Source organism: Xiphophorus couchianus, chromosome 18, assembly GCF_001444195.1.
Source record: "Xiphophorus couchianus chromosome 18, X_couchianus-1.0, whole genome shotgun sequence".
Taxonomy (NCBI): Eukaryota; Metazoa; Chordata; class Actinopteri; order Cyprinodontiformes; family Poeciliidae; genus Xiphophorus; species Xiphophorus couchianus.
Genome location: NC_040245.1, coordinates 28,772,331 through 28,794,020, shown reverse-complemented (window position 1 = coordinate 28,794,020; position 21,690 = coordinate 28,772,331). Strand labels below are relative to the sequence as shown.

Genomic DNA, 21,690 nt, shown 5'->3' with positions numbered 1-21,690 from the left:
GCTCTATCATAATACATATTTATAATCTAATTTTCTAGCACTCTAAAATCAGTTCGTTTTATTTTATTTTTTTTCCTACTTTGTCCCCTCCTTTAATGAATCTTGTGATAAAATGTGATTATATCTTTCTGAACTGGAACAAATATTGAAGCATAATCTCCACTGTTGACTCTCTGATCCCATTCCAAGAATGGAGAATAGTCAGGGGAGAAGATTAGACCCACATTTTTCAAATTATTTATACATATATCAAAGAAGAAAGTCTGACTTTCCCAGTGAATGTGTTGTCTGTTGCTCTTAAGAAACTGAACTGTGAAATCCACATGTTGATGCCGTGTCCTGAATTGATCCTGCTTGCTTTTGTTGCTCTAACTGCATGTTGTTGCATGTGCTTGTGCTAACTGCCAGTCACCTGATGCCACTGTGATTTTTGCCCTCTAACCTCCACTGTAGCCCTCCTTTTTATTCCCGACTACCGATTGGCCGACGGATTGTCTAATAGAATTCCACACAACCAATCACAAGATTTCAGCACCACCAGCTCTCACAACAGCTCAGAGCGAAGCGGCAGTCTCTCAGGTTGGTTTACGCAGCAGAGAGTGAAAGCAGTCTGGGATGTTTTGTTCCCCAGCCCATCTTTATGATTGACCCATGTCTTAATTGCTTTATTGATCTGTTATTTGCATGTGCAGACGGCATTTTCATAAACACATTCCCTCCACCACTCACTGAAGGCGCTTTGCTCAATCAGTTGCTTCCCTTGTTTCCACTTCTTTGTACCTTTTTGGAACAATTCCTATTTTATTTCTAGAGGAAAAAGGCTTTTGTGTGTGTACAAGTGCATTTTAATGAAAAGCTAAGTTATTTCAGTGATTCCATTCAAAAAGTAAAACATAATTTTGAAAATACAAAGCTATTTTGATTAGTAAGACATCCAGTTAATAGAAACTCAGACTCCACCAGTTTGCGTTTTCTAATTTACTGTAAATTGTCTAATTTCTAATTTAATTTTCTAATTTAGGCCAGTTTACTGCCTTATTGGCCAGTAAACTGGCCTAACCTAAACCCCATAGAGGTTTGGCTCTGAGGTGGGGTTTATATTTAGGTCAGGGGTTGGGGCTTGGAGGAAAAATGAGAAACTCCACACCAACTGAAACACATGAGCTGGACGCCAACGTTAAAGCAACCTGGGTGTTTTTACTGGATCTCTGCAGGTTTCACCAACTGAAATTTACGATTCTTTAGGAACTTTTTTAAGACCATCATTACCAAATTTATCCATAAAAGTATTTATATGTGCATGTGTGTGTGTTTGAAATTCACTATACCTCCAACTTCATAGTTTTGTCACACCAAATGCAGCACCGCTGGCTGTTTTCTGGGGAGCTTTAGCTACCCCAAGGGAGCAAAACTGAACATTTCTGAGGTCTTTGTTTGGCTCTTAGTAGCAGCTCTCTGCTATTTACACTGCATATGGCTCTTTACAGTCTTAACCCTCGTAGCACCAAGCTTTATTTCACAGAAAGAACGTAGCACCGTATGAGTTAGCAACAGATGTGAACCAGAGGCGAAGACGTCGTCCAGCCAACTGGCAATAAATTTACACTTAATCAGGATGGACATAAACAAGCTAGCAAAGGTGTGTTAGTAGTTTGTTACTGGTAGCCTCAACCTCAACTGCCTCGAGTCACAAAGCGCAATAAAGACGTCTGTGTGTGACTCAAACTTTCTGACAGGAAAATCCCACTGAGAAACAAAAACTACAAGATTAAATAGTCGCAACAAAAGTCAAGACCTGCAAGGTTTCCCCCAGAAAACTCGCTAAGCCCAGTGGTTGGGTGCTAGGGCAGTCATTCATCCAGCGGCCCGTTGTGTTTTTGAGTTAAATGTTTTTTAAAGTTGACAGAAAATTTGAAAATATTACTTGATAATTATGTGTTATTGAAAGATTGGGAGATTAAGACCTGACCAACAATGAAGCCTTTAAAAAAGCAATAATTTTAAAAAGACTTTAAAAAAATAAGCGATGCTTATCGTGGTGGGAGTAAAGCCTGGTGGTCCGCCAGGCTTAAAATACACTGGGGGAAACCCTGGACCTGGGATTCACGTATTTAAGTCTATCTTACATTTTTAAAAATGATTTTAAGTCATTCTGAGACCTTAATTTTGGTACATGAATTTAGACATTTTAAAGAAAAGCATGTTTTAACACTGGTTGAATCTCTCTATGCCACACCTCATTAATACAAGAATTCATCCAAAAGGAGTCTCAGGCAGACATTAAAATAACTTTTCATAATTCTCATACAACTCAAATTTGATGAGAAACCAATTTTGGGCTTTTCATTAGCTCTTATCCATAAATATAGTTTTAAAATATATCACTCTGTATCGTTTTTTATTTAAAATATTGAAGTAAACAAACTTTTCGATGATTTTCTAATGTACCGAGTTGTACATTAAGCGCAGTGATAAGGGGCGTCTGTTAAGACTATCAGAGCACAAAGAAGTGGAAGCAGAACATGGCTGACAGGAGTCGAGGCAGAGGGAGTTTTCAGACGGAGTGGACTTTATCCACACGTGCACACACAGACACCATTAGAGATGCTTGGCTGGCTAAAGTGGCAAAAATACCTCCCTTTTCCCTCATCCCCTAATGGTGGCCGACTACACTAAAACCCATGTTCAGAGAATTACAATGTCATTTATAGGACACCCAAGCAGCCCTCATGCCTGCCTCCCTTCCTCTCTCCTCTTTTATCTAGTTACAAGCCACTGCCTTAACTGCTCTCTAATTCAATGCTGTGCGCACAGTGAGGCAGAGTGAAGGATCTGAAGTGGCCATGCCTTACAGGCAGATTCTTCCTATAGACATCCAGCTTGTTGGGTGGGGGACTCCAGTCTGGCTCTGCTCTGTATTATAATTGATTCTGAATGAATAACAGTGGCAAAAATATTTTAGATTTAATGACATTTTTGCATACAGGTAAAATGTAAAGTGTCTCTGGAAAAATAGCAAAAAAGTATGAGTTGTATTCATATGAATAGGTTTTTTTTTATTATTAATTAAAAGATAGTTCTGAAGCCCCAGCTACAACATTAGTAATATCTTTTAAAATCTTTTTTCTCCATTTTTGAAATAAACCTGCTCCTACATGAACTGCGCGATACTAAACAAAAAAGCCGTGATACCTATGCCCCTCCTGAAGGTGACAATAATAGTACCATCGACATTCAAACAAAGAGGATGCTGCAGGAGCATGGCAAAACTTACGTTGTTTCTAGTGTTGCTCTGGTAATTTTTAACTTTAGGTTACATTTGAAGTTAGCTTCAAATGTAAGCTAACTTGCTTAGCTTACATTTGAAGCGGTGAGGACAAAATAAACATGAAGAAAATTAAAATGGCTTCAGTATTTTTGTGGTTTTCAGATACTGTTGGCTAATTCCCTTTCCACTATTTGTTTGGAGTTTTTGTTGCTTTGTTTAAGACTTACCCACTGTTTTCAGAGGCAAAATGACCAAAACCACAAAGCCCATGGCGGGTGGGCAAACATATATTTTGAAGTAAGATTGTTGCTATCTTCAAAGACACATTTTAAAATGTAGCAATGTGTTGCTTCAAAATGCTAGGATGAGTTAGCAGAGGGATAAACTGACTTCAGCTGTTTTTTTGTGGTATTGTGATATTGGGCATGCACAATGTGGGTCTCTTTATCATTGTTTCTAATCATTTCTAAATATCTTCTCCACAGATATTAAGTAATTCCAATTTGCGGTTTTAAAAATATTTTCTGTAATATAAACTTCTAGATTAACTGCAAATGCAACATAAAATCCAGATTTTGTAGAATATCTGTTAGTGTGAAAGCAGCCTGGTACAAAGTATAAAAACTAATACAATGAATAACTTATTGATTTTTATTTTATTTACTTGATTTTATTGTTTCCAAACTCCCCAAGTAAAAAAAGGGAATAAAACGTGTTAATCAGTGGGCTGCAGAGGTGCTGGCGCAATTTAATATCCAGAAAGAACATCTTTTATGATGTTTTTACTTTTATTCAATTGAATCCTGAAGGTTGTTATTAACAAAAACAGACTCCTGTATTTTTCTGACAAAAGGCTTCGAAATTCCTTCAGAGATTTGAAAAGATCAGAATACAAACAAAAACTAACAATGTTGCTTAGTGTTACAGTGATTATTTTTCTTGTACATTTCAATGGAAGCTCATAACAATGACTTTATCATCTTCAACATTATGGTGTCCGAGTTATGTCATTGTACTGATATTAAGGGTAGGAAAAACTATTGCATTAAAATTTACACTTATCTTATGCTACCAACTCAAATTATTTAATTCAACCTATACTGCTTAGCAACGTGGAACAATGCTCAGAGTTTTAGCTTTAGATAAATTTACACCAAAGTTAAGAATGAGGAAGGTGTGTGTGTGTGTGTGTGTGTGAGAGTGTGTGTGTGGGGGGGTGTAAGTTATAGTGCTTTGCTCCCCCTCCAAGGAGATGGAAGGAATAATGAATGTCAGGTCTGAAGGAGGGAAGAAGGATGAAAAGGAACAGAAATAGAGCGGCTTTCATGACAGCGTGGATCTCCACTGGGGACAGGAATCTGCTCATTAAAACCTTTCTTAGTGTAGAGGAGAAGAGGTAACCGGTGTTTTCTGGAGCTGTTAGAGACCCTGAAGACTCTCCGCTGACCCAAACACTCACCCAGCCTGCCTCTGAACATTCAGTCCATGCTCACCTGAGGACCACAGTTGTGTTTGAGATGCTGAGTTCAGGCACTTCTTTTATATAAGGCACGTCTCCTCATTAGTTACCATGTATTTTATCAAAGCTAGTACATATATATATATCTGCCATATTCCCGACTCGTACAGAAGTGGAGAAATTTAGCGACACCCTGGTAAATATCAATTCCTTTTGTAATTGAAAATCCAGCCTATACATGGAGATTTGACTGTTACTCTTTGAACAATCGAGTCCAGGGTCCTCACTTCTCTTCATCTCACCTCGACTTTCTATAGGAGTTAGGTCAATAAACTGAGATAACTCTAAGGAAAAAGAAACTGTCCTTTTAATCCTGTCTCTTGAGTTGACCAAAGACTTTGGACTATAAACTTGCTGAAAGACAGAAGATGTATTTTCAGTTTTCTGACACAGTCCACCAGATTTGTTTATAGTTCTTGACAGTAGGGGCCCTAACAAGGTTCCAGGAGTCTTTGGAAGAAAGGTAGATGTTCCACCATACTTAACAGTAGAATTAATCTATCTCCTCATTACTAAACCCACCTTTGTTTGCTGAGAACCTCAGTCCTGGTCTCATCTGAACAAAGAGCACAGTTTCAGCTAATATAAAGTTTACATATTTACATTTGTGACATAACACAAAATGTTTTTACTGTTCTGGCATCACTCCTAGATGAAATGTTAGACTCTAGATCTAATTATAGTAATAAAGATCAGGTGACCCTAATATGAGACCCTAAACATTTGCATAGATTCTGCATCTTATCCAAAGACGACAGGGGGGGGAGGAACGTCCTTCTTCACAAAATGTAAACAAATATGTAGGATTTCTTTTCTGTATTTGGTAAATGTGCCAAACGCTTTTCAACAAATCTCTTAGCATGAGCAGAACATCATGGAGGATGTAGTTTTCACATAGTGACTGAGGCACTGCGGTCCACTTCTTCCAATCCGCTTCGCATTCAAACAGCACCAGAGTTCACTTCAACTGAGCAGAGACGTAGGTTTGTAGGCTGATCGAAGTTCAGTTGCACATTCACACACTTCCCCAAACAAAACGGACTTTCTAGGCAACCATACTAGAGTTTGATTAAATCAAACTAAACCTGGCTGATGTGAACGCTCCCTAAGTTGCAGTCAGAACAATCACAGTAATAGGGCTGTGAAGTCACTGATAGGGCCATCAAGGTTAAATGAGTCACTTGCATGTAGAGCCAGTGACTCCCACTTCTGTAATCATAAGCTCTTTGTCTTTTTTTTCACCTCCCTTACCATCTGGACATGTTGGCAGGATAAACATAGGCTGAGAGAAACGAGGCACTCTGTCATCTCATATTTATGTCAGGAAGTGCGGGTGTGAGGTGGTGAGGCAGAGGCAGCGGACCCAGGTAAGATGAAAATGATGATTTTAATGGTAAATAAGTCCAGCAACAAGTAGCAGGCACAAGGAAACACTGACCACGACTAGACTGAACATTGACAACGACAACTAGACTCGACATTGACGAGGACCCGACGAGGAACAAGGAACACAGGTGGAGTTAAATACACGGGAGGGTAATCACAGAATGAGACACACCTGGGAACAATCAAGGGGAGGACAGGACAACGAAGAGACTCAAGGACACAAAACACTCTAAATGAACACAGAAAACACAGATCCTGACAATTTATACCTTAAGGAGCCTGAAGTCATAGACGACCAAGTACCTAAAAGTGCTGATCAAGTTGAAAAAGTAAATTATAAAGATTGGTTAAAAAAAAAAAGGTTGTGTTTTTTAAAATTGTTTCAGGTTTACATTATGTTGATGCTGCAAAAACCATACATTCATTTCAAAACCTTTTACAAGCCAGATGTACCAATAAGTGTCTGTCCATCTGGGATCTTTCGCGACTGTGAAGTCTTTTGAGAATCTCCGATCTGTGGCTTTTTCTTAAGCACTGAGGCACGCTGTGAAAACAAAGCTCAAGGCTGAGCAGCCCTGCAGTTAAAGCCCGGGAGTGCCCAGACCTTGGGTAAAAATACCCAAAGCTGGGTCTATGTTTAGCATCAGTTCCCTCTTTGAAGAGAAACCCAATTTTATCAGAAGACATGAGTCTGCTGTGTAATTCCTGCACAGCTCCCGGCCGCACTGCGTATATTTCATATTCGGGTGAGCTGTTGCAATCTCAGTGCCAGACCATCTTTCCCTGGAAGAGGCTCATTTACAATATTGATGGCCTATCTTGTGTGGAGGGACTGAGGATGATTGAACAATCACGTCAGCTTACTATTTACTGGTAAAAGTCAAGCATCGCCCAGAGGCGCGATTAGAAAACCCAATTACTTTCAGACTATACTTATGCCGTGTTGCCACCTGCCTTGGGCTTACAGTTGTTTTTCTTCTATTACTTCCTTTCTGTATTAATCTCATTGTGACACAACTTCTGTCTTTCATGCCAGCATTTTCTTTTTTGCACCAAGCTTTTTACTGCCTACATTAACAAGTTTCATTTTGTTGTTGGCTAAGGAAAATAGAACCATTTTTAACGACGCCTCGTGTTCTTTTTGGACTTGACTAGAACTGTACACTGCTTCTTATTTGTTTGCCATCTGGCTTTTATGAAACCAGTTGAGAGATAGCGCCATGTTTCTGTTAGTTTCACAACAGTGCAGTTTTTTTTTTGTTGGCACTGCAAAACACAAAGCAAAGGCTGTGTCATGAAACACCCAACAGATTCCAAACAAGCGGTTTTGTGACTGGCTTCTGTAGGTACATTATGTGTAATTATTAGTGTTTCTTTACACAGTTTATCTTGCCATTTCAGTTTTCCATTTATATTTTACTAATTTCTAAAGACAAGTTAAAAATAAGTTTAAATTGTGTCTTAAAAAAAATGTTTTGTTAACTCTCTTTTCACATAATAATAATAATAATCACAACTACAAACAAACATGCTCTTTGTTACATGTTCTAGACGGTTAATACTCCAGCATGCTGATGAGTAGAGACTGTCCTGAGAGAATCTGTGAAGTTTGGTTCTTGGATAAATCATTTTCCTGTGCTCTAACTTTTAGATTTAAGAATTTTTTGATTCTTCAAATTAGTTTCTACCAACTATTAGCATTTTTTCCTTAATGCTTAAATAATCAATGCAATGCTGAATATATGAAGCAAATAAGTTTTCGACTCACAACAAGAACACAAAAAATAGTTGTGAGACTAGATAAAAATAAATTTATTGGGTGTGTAATTAATTAATCACAGTTAACCACATTTTTATTGAAAAGCAAATATCAACAAAATAAGCAATTGAAAAACTCTTTTTGCTGCCAAATTATTGAATAACTAGACATATGAGCTCAACAGTAAAATATATCTTTTGGTTTCTAATTTGTCATTTAGGTTACTGATATATCAAACTGGTGCAGAGTGCTATTATAGCAATTCAGTTTCCAATGTTTCAGGACTCCTGATCATTTGTGGAACTTCTTTAGAAATGTGGACTGCGGATGCTTACGTTAGCGCTGGGGATGTCTGTCCTGCTGCAACATGTTTAGCATTGAAATAATAGCTTAGACTTGAGTAGCTTCGCTAATAAGCTAACTCCTTTTAGCACAACTTGAACACAGTAGTCATTTCCCAGCATCCCACCAAATCGGTTTTTGAAGTAGAAATGAACCTCCACTTAGCCAAGAGAAGAGGCTTTGTCGTCCATCGCTGTTGTTTGCGGACGTCTCTTGTGTTACACATTTACAGGTGTTCTGTGAACGGGTAAATACAAAGGTTCCAGCTCAAGACTTTTATATGTAAAAAAAAAAAAGTTGCAGTTAATTGCATTGACAATTTTAAACGGGTTAAATTCTATGTAATTTATTATTCTAAATTAAACGTCAAAGTATCAGCCCTATGAATACCCATCAAAAAGTCTGTCCTTTTCCTTCACTCACCTCCATTTTTTATTTTATTTTTTTTTACATTGGATTACATATATTCACTTAAGTGCAAGTAAAAACATGTACTTACAGATAAGTACGGATAAGTACATAGGTCCAAACTATGATTTACTTTTTGAGGGATTCTTTCTTATCACATTTGGCTGCATATCTTTAGCTTCAGATTTTGCACTGTCTGCTCTTTCAGTGAGGTCACATTTAAAATCAGTGGGAATTTAAATTATTTCTACACTTTCTACTTTTTTTATTCCTCACAACACATACTACCCCTCTTGATGTCTCTGTAGATGAACCATCTTATTGGAAAGGTTGCAGCCAGCATGAGCAGCACTTTTTATTCTCTCAGTTTCATCTACTGTAAATGCTTGCATCAAGTAATAAAACTTGGACACCAATTTTTCTTTTTACGTTATAAAATCTCAAATTATTCCAGTCAGCAGGCTGGAGCAGTGCTGCTGCTGGCGGACCTCCTAACTTTGGGCCTGGCAGCCTCACTGTTCGTCTTTACAGACTTTCTTCCCCCCTCTTGCACTGAGCCGATCACTTAACATGTCCTCAGCTGAAACGACTGAACCAAACAATTCAGGTTCTTTTTTTTTCATATCATCCCTCGCAATCTTTCCCTAGAATTTCCCCAGCATTAAAGAAATAAAATGTACAATTTTCTATCAATTTGACTTGGAGAACCAAGCTACAGAAGTTGAATGTTGTGTTCAACTTGAGATAAGCCTAAATGATATTGCGACTGAAAATCCAGTACATACAATAAAAGTATTTTACATTTACAGATTTTTTTATTTTATTTCTTGCATCTAATTTTTAGTATCATTTTAACTGATTACAATAGCAGACCAGAGGCTCAGGGGGGATTAATCCTCTTTGTTAAATCATGAGCAAAAAGGTGAGTTCAAGTTCACTGGCCACAGCCGGTCCTGATTACAGCTTGACCTATAGAGTCAAAACAGAAACTTAAGAACGGACCACAATGTCAGGGTCAATGTCATTTCCAAGGCTTTAAGGTTCCAGTCAACCACAGTGAGAGAAATTACCAAAAAAAAAATGTTTTTTCACTCTGAAAAATGTGATAGATGTCAATATTTTCACATTTTGAATATTTGAATATTGCAATTTGTCACATAAAAATGAAGGACCTCAAGATTGTTAAGAGATTCTATTTATTAAAGCAGAGAGGGGGATAAATAGACAGAATCAATAGTAACAAATTCTTCAACAGGGCTTCAAGTTAAAAACAAAATTACCATAACAGGAAACAAAGACACAATAAGTAGTAATACAACTTACAGTCATAGAAAATATCCAAGGTAAAACTGTTTCAAAAAGAAGTAATGTAACTACGATTGAATCTGTTAGATGAGATATAGAAAATCCCAGCACATAAAAATGTTCAAAAACCGTAACATGCTGTAATGGTAGCAAGAAATAAACAACCCCTGGTATAGTTTAGCCTTTTGGAATCTTTTTATGCTGTGCATATATGAACCTAAAACTAGATTCAAGATTAAAGTCAAATATCTTCCAAAGAAAATAAAAGCGTTGCTTGCGATGTGACCAAATCGTATAAAACTTGGTATTGACCTGGCTGGCAGATTTATAAAGATGGATGTGACAGTGGAGAATTTGGTGTTGGAGGGTTATGAGTGGAAATAGATGGGGTTAGCAGCTCTCCGGTGTAATAAAAGAAATGAAAGTAGTAATAGACTCTCAGTGAATTCCATTAGGGACACACTGACACTACACAAGCCATTCATTATAATGATGCTGTGAAGTGAGATATTTCATTGTGGGGACCCAAAGCCTGGTGTTAAAGGGGACACTGAGGGATGGGTGGAGCACAAAGGTCTGCCTCTGCCGCATTAACTGCTGTTCTCTTCTGTTTCTATGGAGATTTGAGGCTTTTCAGCCAATCAATCAATAGGAGCATGCTTTTCATCCTTCATCAGGCGGCCTTGAGCTTTTCTGTGTAAGCGGAGACGGGTGGAGAGCCCATTGAAATCTTGTGTTTGAAATTGTGTACGACTTTCCAGCGGTACGCTGAAAGTGAGTGCAAATGGATTTGTAATCTAAGCAGCATGTTTGCACCAAATTGAGTTGTTTTTTTGTTGTTTTTTTTAGAATACATGTCACACAGCAAAAGCATCTACTGTTATTTACACTGCCTCCCCCACCTATTTGTCACGTTTCAATAGATTTTCTAATAAAATGTAATTTTCAGTGACTATGTCGGTTAAATGAATGGTCTCCTTCATGCAGGTGGAAAAGGAGGAAAGAAGAAGAAAACCAAGGCTGGATCTAAACCTCCTAAAGCTAATGGCTCCAACTGGGCCAATGTTCCGCTGCCCCCTCCCCCGATTCACCCTCTACCCGGCACAGAGATGGACTTGTATCCCATCGAGCACCATGACGGCGGAGGGTAAGCGTGTGAACAGCGCCGGTAGATACAGAAAATATGTTTTCAGTTGACCAAAAAAAACCAACATGTTTTTTAGGGCAAGTTTCACATCAAAACCAAGTGTTCAAGTATTTGCGTCATGAATAATGACCAATTATTGCCGTTTATTTTAATGTATCCTAATTAGCGACCATTTTAATTTCATTGCAATTGTGTCTTAAGCTGCAGTTGCACTGTTTCTTATCTTCCCATCAGTGTTGGAGAATTGAAAACAGCGAAACCCAGGACTAAACATAACATGAAGGGTATTTTGTTAAACAGACCTACTACCACGAGGAGGTTCTGTGCCTCTGTTGACGTGCTTGCGTTCTGAATAGCACGTTTATTGGGATCAAGGGTGTAGAATTTACAGCAACTGTTAGCATAATGTCTCCTGACAATACCTTGCTGAAATTGAAACAGATCTCTGTAACATGCCTGCATGATGACAGTACTGCACTGTACATATTTAGAGTATAAAACAGACAGCTGAAGGAAGCTGTTGCTTTTAGACGTTTAAATTAGTTCCAAGTGTATCCAGGCACCTCAAACAGATTTCACTTTAAACTAACAGAAGCTAATTTAACTGGTTCAAAGTGTCCCTCTTTTTTGGTGCATGAGGTGCTGCGTCCTCTAACCTCCATTTCCAATCTGGGAGTCATCTGATTTAATAGGCTATCTGGCAAATGAAGAGTCTCCTCCACTGTAAATCTGAGGCTGCTTTTAATGGCAGCAGATTAAACCTGTTATGTCCTATGGCGTGTGCGCCGACAAATTTCTTTAATGAACATTTTTCTTTATGGCTTGTATTATTACATCACGTATAAGCACAGCTATGAGGAAATGAAGCCTGACAAGCACTATAATTTTACTCAAGCCAGTCGTATAACAAACCCCTTCTTAACTTGGACAAGGTCACAGAGGTTCATGTTTGTGCAGAGATTGTTCTCTTGTAATCAGAAAATGCTTTCCGTGGATTAATTTAAAAAAAAAATACAAATCTCTTAGCTGGGTGATTTCCGGTCTTACCACAGGTATGAGAATGACACCTGGGGCCCACCCATGCCTGTGCAGACGTACCTTCATCAAGGCATGGAAGATGAGCTGGAAGAAGAGGAGGAAAGGGTTCCCACACCACCCATCCGAGGAGTGGCCTCCTCACCGGCTGCCGTCTCTTTTGGACAGCAGTCCACAGCCACCCTCACCCCGTCTCCCCGGGATGAGATGCAGCCCATGCTCCAGGCCCACCTGGATGAACTGACCAGAGCATACCAACTGGACATGGCTAAACAGACATGGTACATTTGAATCCACTGGCCTACGGTACTGTGCTGAATTGATGTCATCAAATGTTTTCTAGACCTCCTAAACGTATTCCAGATTCGCTCTTTGGACCTACTGGGGTTTTTTTTTAAGTAATTTTCAGTACCATTCATATACCTGACCTTGACAGATATTCTGCAGCTTTTTTTTAAATTGGGTAAAAAAAAAAATTCTCTTAAGGAATAAGAAAAAAATCCAAGAAAACAGGCTACAGGACGTATCATCTATTTTATATTTGGAATGTTGTTTCACAGATTTACCAAAAAATGTTGCAAGAAATTGCATTTAGTTTCTAGTGGTTAGCAACAAAATGTTACAAGATCCTACATTCATCTCATTGCAAAGCTTTTATATTAATGTGTGAATATAACACTTGATCTTTTTTATTTATTTTGCATTCTAAACTTTATGTTTTAACAACAAAGATCCAAGATCACCTAAAAAGATTATATGAGGGTCTTAGTCATTTGAAGTAAAAAATATAAGAAATATTGCAAAGTACTTTTTATATTAGCCTGCAAATCACTTTGTCTAGCTAGCTAGTTGGCTAGCTGGCCAAGTTATTATGATATAACCTACTGTAGATAATTTATTTATAAATTGAGGATACTTTATCTAAAAACAAAATTTTTAAATGTTAGTTAGATTTTGTTTTAGGAAGGAAAAAGTCCTTGATGCAACTACCTAACATTATAGCCACTTTGCTAGCTTTCTAGATAACTCATTCAGATGTAACTTATCTGAAAATAAGTTTGACTATTATGATTTAGCTCTATTTTGGGGAAAATAAAGTATTTCACTTCATTTTCAGCTAGCTATCTAGCTACACAGGATCACAGTTAGTTAGTTAACTGGCTATTGAATATATTTAGGTAACCTCGTGATATTTTTTGGCAGCTGTAACAGGGAATTTACTCTCAAAATGGTGTCGTGCAGATTCTGATTGCTTGTTGTTGCAAGTTTTATTTTTGTTCTGCTGTTTTTCCACACGTGAACTCTGTGTGCCATGGATACAAACCCATTAATCATTCAACTTTAATAGGCCCATGCTACCACTCTAAGCAACAACTACATTTTGCTTACTCCAACAGACACAATTTCATGCCCATGGTAGTTTACTTCCCCTACACACATACATTCTGCATTCCATTGTTGTTGTGCTCATGCAAGTCAGATGAAGGCCATGCTTCATTCTGTCATCGACGCCGAGAGAACCAGAGCCTGGCATTCATTCATAATCGTGAAGCGGGCTGTGATGTGGGGGGTGGGGGAATCAGGGATGCCTTGTCAGGAAGAAGATGTCATGTTACCCAGTAATGACTATGTTGGTTAGAGAGCATCTCTGACAACACCAGAGGGCCAGTAATTACAACCAATTCCCACTGCAAACCGCGTCAAACACTTTGTACTCCCTTTAACAAATGCGGCTGTCAGCCACTAAGGTGACAGCCATGTGTCGACAGGCCCCTGAGAAAGATGCCTTGGTATCATCCACGCATGCAACCACCAGGTCATTGTGTTAGCATGCAAGCTGACCTTTGGAATTAGTGGATTTGTCTAAAGTCGTTCAACCATTGATATGAGGCAAGCCTCGAACAAAAACTTTACGTCTCGCTTTTTGCACCAGAATCGCAGAATTTTTGTACTCCGCTGTATTCACCTAATCTATGAAGTTTCCCTTCTCAGGCACATGCAGGGAGGCTCTCTTCCTCCCCTGGCACCAGCTCCGCCAGTGGGCTATGTGTCGAGCACAATGGTTTCCGACCTGGAGACTGACCTGCAAGACGAGGAGGAGGAAGAGGAAGACGAGGACGAGGATGAGGGCTACGGAGCCAGGCATCCCCGTGGTATCGAGCACACACCAGGGTCTAGCATGGACAACCTGGACAGCTCTTTAACAGGTAGGTTGGTTACCATCACAAAATATTATTAGTTAGGAAGAATATTTTTGCTTTTTAATGTCATTACAACTTGTTCTAGAGTCCTGCTGTTGGTCTTTTTTGGGTCTTTTTTTTACATGAATTTGCTTACTGGTGTAGCCGTGTCCAATTTTTAAGCACTTCTGGAGGACTGTGGGGAATTACAATTATTATTTCTAAAATAGAGATAAGAAAGTCCATGAATTTTAAAGAGGATAGTGAGAGGGGATGTGACAGGAAAGAGGAAAACAGGAGAGGGTGGGGGGAATGGACGTGATTTAACTGGCACCCAAGTCCAGAGCCAGCGCCACCCGTATCTCCCCAATGAGATTTCAAATAAATTTCATGTGCAGCATATTTGATTCCAGACCAGTGGCAACATTACCATTTTTTACAATTCAGTGAAAACTTTTACAGCCCTCTGCCGGGGATGGATTGAAGGGGAGAGGTGGATGAAGGGGACATCACTGCAGAGCCGGGTTCTGGTCTGCTGGCTGGGTTCAGACAGAAGGTCACTATCCTCCACTGATGGAAAGCACTGTTCCACTATAAGGGGGCGCTAAAGAGCTCAATGGAGCCAATAAACAAACTGGAAGGAAACAAAATGAAATGATCAGTTTAGATGCATCTTTCTGTGCTGCTTTTACACATATGGTGCAACTTTCATTGTAATGGAACTAGAATGATGAGAAACAAAGAGCACCATTTCAGTTACATTTATTATTTAAAGGGGCAATTCTTCTGGATTCAAATTATGTTTTTACACTGAGACCAACTTATACAGCATCTGCTGCCAAACTTCATATATGGATCAGGGTAAAATGATTGAAAACATCATATGGTTGACAGCAGGGTGGATTATGAAGCAGGGCGTGTGGGAAGGCCTCTCATTGGTTTGTTGCATCTCACTATCAAGGCCAAATGAGTTAGAAGCAGAAAATATTGTTGAAATGTTTACAGTCAGAATTGTCTCATTATTTGATAAATGTATTATATATATATATATATATATACAGTATATAAATAACTTCCTGGATTGTTGAGTTGTTTCTCCAAATTTAGCAAATTAAAGAGCATCTACACAAACATGATTGACAACACTAAGACCTGGCTCTGATTGGTTGCTTCTGACCAGGAGGGGTGCAGTTCTGCAGATAGCAGTAGGACCACAAGAAGGAGGCTACATTTTTTCACACATTATCTGCCTCATGGTTTCCTATCTCAACACCGTAACAGATTTAACAAATATGTAAAAAATAAACATGTTGTTTATAAAAGTCACATACTGCAGCTTTAAAGCTTATTGTCGCGTATGTCCCTCTCACATAAATAAACTCAAACTTAATTCCACACTGATCAAATCAAATTTGTTAAAATGGGCATAGCAGAAATAGCAGGCCTGAATGCTAAAACGTGACTTTCCAAGGGATGATGGAACAGCACGTTTGTTTTGACATATGCTGCTGCAGTGACCGTGCTCAAATGTACAGCATTTCTTCTCCCCTGTATTGCTATGAAGACAGCGATATTTCTCCTTATCTCCCCACTCGTGCGCTTCTGAGCCCATCGGTCCCGGCTCCAGGGTGAGCAGAAAGGAGAGAGGACAGATAGGAGAACACCGCCGAGATTTATCGCGGCCGCCGTTTTGATGCTCGGCGAGCGAGGGAGGACAGGAGCGAGGCTCCTGTCAGGTGTTGCTTGATAGATTTGACATTGTTTCAGTAATATGGAAATAATTCTGTTTTCATAATGTTACACCAAAGGCTAGTAAATCAAGTGTCCTCACTGAAGCTTTGGAAAATATCCTCCATCTCCTCAGGGGGGTTTTTTTTCTTTCTTTTTTTTTCTTTTCCTCAAGCAGTGCTTCTGCTCAGGCGATGTGTTTTTACCGTGCTCTGAGCTCATAGAGCCTATCTTTAGCTGATCAATGTAAGTCCTCAAGTTGTTTTGGGTATTGGAGAAGCATTTCTTTCTTAAGCCAGTGAGATAAAAGGTATTACTTGGTTTTTGTACAGGTCGTGTAATGCAAGAGTTGTAAAACTGGAGAGACTGTTGTGGGCGATTACTGTTCCATAAAGCCCCGCGAGGAGCAGCGTCCTTTCACCGGACCGCAGGTAGAGGCAGCTGCTCGTCAGAGGGAATCATTTTCCCTCTTAACGACATGCAGATTACGGTTTCCGTCGTCATAAATCAGTTTTAGAGGCATGAGGGACATGGCCGGAGTTTTACTGCCCCCAAACCATGCAGTGTTTACTGGCCTTTCTCTGTCGGTGCATGGAGCGCATAAGGAGTTGGCTGACTTATTTTTTAAGAGAGAGAGAGGATATTTCGGCCCATTGCTCTCATTTGAGATATGATAAAATGACAGATAGTAAAAGCTGTGGTTTGAAACATTAACGGCGACATTAAATGCAAGAATGCAGTCTTTCCTGCATTTCTTTCCTAAATGCAGGAAGAAAAAAATTATACACGTCCGTTACAATTCTTGTGACCTTTTCCATTTAATGTGATATGTGTATTTAAAACTGTAACAGCCTGGTAGTTTAGGCACCCTCGAATGGTTGCCATGGGAGATTCAAGGAAATATGTATAGACATCCTCAAACGTGCATAAAAAGAGTCAAACCAACACTGTAGGAGCAGTATGTGTTTGAAGGACACAAGAGGGAATAGCATTATGTTATAAAACATGATATAAACTCCAAACAGTCAAAGATTTTCTGTCAATTTTCGTTATGAATGGAGCAGATCCAAAATCTCACTTTTCTTCAGGTGAAGCCAGTATTATATTGACTTTAATGTATGCATGAATGAGATGCAGAGAAATGTTATCCTTCGGCTTTTTTAGGTACCCTTCTCTTGACTGATACCTTTGGCAAAGGAGATTTTGATACTTTAAATTGCCTCTCTGCAAATGACTCTATTTGTCTCCTTTAGATAAAGAATGCAAAGTCAGGAAAACCCTACTAGCACAGCTGAGCTAAATATATATATATATTTTCTATCACAAGGTATAACCCTCTAAAATCACTTACCTTGGTCTCAAACCTTTCCGTTGCGACACAGTGGCAATTTGACAGAGCCGTGCAGATTTCCTACATCAAAGAGTAAAGAGTAAGCGTAATGGAACTCCAATCTAATTAAACTGGAATGATCACAGTTTGATGGGCCTGATGTTTCAGAGATTAGAAGAGGTTTTCTTCTGTAGAGAGTGGATGTAAGTGTGGCTGAAAAGTTGCTCTGTGAGGTGATTTGCTGAGGCAGTGCTCCCTTAGCTGAGCTGGAGGACTTGGAAGCCTCAGTGCTTTGGCTGGCACTGCCAATACTTCATTATCCTCTCTATTCTTTGTGGGAGGATTGGGCCCAGTGGAATTTCTGTCTTTCTTTCTTAGAGAAAAAAAACTCTTAAGAAAGAAATTCAAAGAAAATAGAGAGAGGGTAGACAGAGTGCTCGAAGCGGTTACTCCCTCTGATTTCAGTCGCGGCTGCACAAAAAAAGAGAAATGGGTCATGTCAGTAGATGCACAACCTTTTGCGAGCCTGTGCAGAAGGCTCCCAATAATTCTGAGTGAATTTTCCTGCAATCAAAGTGGAAAGCTGTTGCAACTTTTGCTGCCGAAAGTGCAATTCCCCGAAGTCACATCCAGCGAAGTAGCAGCCGTCTCTTTTTAAATGAAGGAGGCCTGCAGACGGTGGGGGAAGTTGGAAAACTTTGAGGGGGGATTTCCCCAGCGTGTCTGGATACATAAACCACAGTCATAATTTTCTGCCCAATTTCAGAAGTGTTACATGTTATTTCAAAGGCTAGTACAATCCAGTGGAGCAAGAGGCATTGGATTGTTGTGCGAGTTGTGTTCGCTTCAGCGATCGTCTGCTGCCACTCTTGTGAGTTTTTTTTTTGTCATACTGACCTTTTAATTGGTCCAACAATCGTCCCAGTTGCCGCCTTGGCCACCTTTACCCTGGAACCATCCCAGTTCTCTGTTAAAGCAGCCTGTTCCGTGGCGTTGCGGTGTGTGAGGAAAGAGATGGGAGTGTGTGAGTGAGCTCTTTGGGACCGTGCCACTCAGGCAAAGTCTGCCAAACCATTTCCACTGAAAGCTGTCACATTAGCCGACTGTTCTCCGTGTCTCTGCCCGCCAAAGTGCCATATTTTTATTGGCAGACAGATACTTTTATATTTAAAGTTGCTGGCCCAGCTTTTTATGTGTATGGGGGGGAAAAAAATCAAGGCACAAAGAAATGCAGTAGGATGCATATAATCCAGCGGTCATGAGTAGGTCAGTGTATATACATCTTCCCTGTGTGCCTTTTTGACCCCGTTTGACTAGATGTAAAACTTTTTGCCAACTACTGATTAAATCCATGTTTGTTTAGTTTTTGTGGGGTTAATTATGATGGCTGAACACGCAGGGGGATTCTTTGGACAGAGCGGCTATTGTTGTCATGGGATCTGCTTTAAACCATCAAAAGTTTTGTACTGGATTAATGCTAATCAGGTTGTGTTGCCCACAGCCTCCATAGACGCATTAATGGTCTGGCTGCGGACTCCCTGCTCCAGCTGTTGACTGTAGCTGTGGTGTGAACTGAGTTGTGTCTTCATCCCTTAGCTTTGGGTTGGTTTTGTTTCATTTTATTTAACCTTCAGTTTGCCAGGATGAAAGCCAGTTGAAATTAAAAACCTCTTTAAGGGAGTCCTGGCCAAGAAGCAACTAACACAACACAAAAAGTTTCACAGTTAAAATAATTCAAAAAAATGTAGATATCACATCACTTCTCTTCAATTGTAGATTTCAACTGTTTCATAATCTTTATGAGAAAAATGTTGCAAATATATACATATATTTTGCAGATTAGACATTCGTCGTTTACTTACAAAAGTCTTTCTCCATTATTTTCTCATACTCCTCTAAGGGATCATGCATTTTTCACTTCTCCCCGAATTAAAATACTATTTAAAACTTCATCATATTTAATCATTTATCTATACCAACCATTGGCTCTATCATTTAATCAGTCTATCAACAGATTTTTTTTAAATATCAGCTACAACTTCAATTTTAAGTGGCTAGGACCAGACTAAGAGGTTTTTGTTGTTGTTTTTAATATGAGAATGAAGTTGTAAGAATACAAGAACCAAGTTGTGTTAAAATGAGGAATATTGAGCATCTTCTGAGGTTATAGTTATCAGTTTTACAAATAAGGAAATACTTCTAACACATTAGCATCAAATTATTATCAGCCGCAGGACTTTGAAACGATTGTTTAAGCTGCTGAATCCTTTTCAACAAAAGAACCACAGACTGTCTAAGCTGGTCATGTCAAAGCTTTTTTTTTCTTATTAATATTACTACTTCTGTCAATAGTATAGCTTTTTTCATATTATAACGTTATTTTTGTATATGTAAAAAACTACTTCTCTTGGTCTGGCTCTAATACTCCATCATACTTGCGTTACTAACCAATGCTTCCATTTTGTTTCCTGCTCTTGTATCCTCCTCCATCAGCTCTGTACCAGTGTGCCTGTACAGGCTACTTCTTCTAGTGGTTTGAACAGGCAGCCGGTTGATTCATTTGAACACTGCTGCCACCTAGTGACCGGAGACTTGTTTATAAAGATAAAGACAATGAAGACAATAATAAAGTCTTCCTGCATCTCGCACCCCACTAGAGCTCAAAAATATTTTCTGTCAAGGCAGTCTTTGTAGTAAAAATACTCTGTTTATCCATTTGACATATTCCCTTTACAAAAGGTCTTTTTGTCAGCAAAAGAAAAGCCAGTCAGTATCCATATATGGAAATGCTTCCTGTTTTAAGGTAGCTAACTCCAAATATTCATTTGTTTGTTTGTTTTTTTTTTTAAAGTACCTTTTAAAATTTATTGTCTTATCTGAAAACTAAATTGATGCAAAACAAAATGTAATATATTTAGTTTTTGTAGCTGCAAAATATATTTACCCTTTAAAGTACATTCAAGAATTTAAAAAATGAATTTTTATATGCTGATTCTTAAAATATTCCCGCTGCTTAACCACGGGTGGCTCTGCATTTTTAACCAGCAGGATGAAACTCTCCTCTTACCACCAGGTGTTTCTTTCTATCCAGCGTTCAGTGAGACGTCACCTGAGGCGCTTGTGAAGCTCCGCACAGGTGCTCGCATTGTTCTTTATCAAAAGAAGTTCACAAACAGTTGATGACAGTCCTGCTGCTTCACTGTGTGCATTCCTTTGTGCGCGTGTGTCTGTGTGTGTTTTGTAGGTTTGTGTCTGTAATAGCTGAGAGAGGGCAGGCCAGAACAAAATGACTTCACAACATTTTTTCTCTTACAAGAACAGAAACGGCCTGCGGCAGAAACAAAGTGATTAAATGTAGTGATTGAAATATTATTTTTCTAAGATCACTCAGTAGCATTATGCGTCTGTATGTACGTAGATTTACGTACAGGTGTTCAGCCTGTCAGATGTTATATCTGTGAAAGTTATAGCAGCTGAGCACACAGCAGGCAAGGACCGGGATACGAATGTGACGGAATGGGAACCTACAGTAAAAAATAAAGGTTCCACAGTTTTCACAGAAACATTTGAAAATACATTATAAAATGATGACAGGTGCCAAATTGCATTCATTTGGGAAAAAGTTTGCAAAGCTGACTCCACAACCTATTGAGAATAACATTCATATTCATCATTGCCCTTTAATATTTTGATTTTTATAAATACACATATGCAACAAAACAGAAAAAGACCCACTAAATTTTAGTTTACTTTGCTTGTTGTGTTGAATAAATCCTTTTTTGTCATTTTGCTCTTCAGATCTAGTAACCTGCTGTCTGTAGTGTTACCTTAATAAGCATATAACACCAATTTGGGGGGGTTTTTCAGACAAGAAAAATATTGCCTTTCTGAAATTATATATGTACAGTATATGCTGTATATAGGCACAGAATCAGTCCACATTCTCAAGGGACTGAGAATTTATACTCACCTGGTATAAATTAAATTTTTAGTTATTGGAGTAACGCCTGGTGTGAGTGTGTGTGTGCATGGTTGTTTGTCCTGTCTGTGTCTGTGTTGCCCTGCGACAGACTGGCGACCTGTCAGGGTGACCCCGCCTCTCGCCCGGAACACTAGCTGGAGATAGACACCAGCACCCCACCCACTAGGGTGTTAGAAAATGGATGGATGGATATATACATTGATATTTATTTAATTAGCAAATAAATGAAACACAAGAACGAAAGAGCATGCGCATTGCTCTTTGATTGTCTTCATTCAAAGTGGCACCTGTAATGTCTGCC

General features: G+C 39.0%; 1 protein-coding gene across 9 annotated transcripts in view; it reads left to right on the top strand.

Annotated features, from left to right (window-relative positions):
• Positions 1–21,690, top strand: part of robo2 (roundabout, axon guidance receptor, homolog 2 (Drosophila)) — a 389,183-nt gene that overhangs the window by 356,220 nt on the left and 11,273 nt on the right. For 5 of the 9 annotated variants that reach the window (XM_028045563.1, XM_028045562.1, XM_028045564.1 and 2 more), the window contains 4 exons: positions 454–579; positions 10,975–11,134; positions 12,187–12,450; positions 14,162–14,376. In XM_028045563.1, the coding sequence (XP_027901364.1) occupies positions 454–579; positions 10,975–11,134; positions 12,187–12,450; positions 14,162–14,376 (765 nt within the window). The remainder of the gene's footprint in view (positions 1–453; positions 580–10,974; positions 11,135–12,186; positions 12,451–14,161; positions 14,377–21,690) is intronic. The other 4 variants (XM_028045566.1, XM_028045567.1, XM_028045570.1 and 1 more) reach the window with 1 other exon arrangement.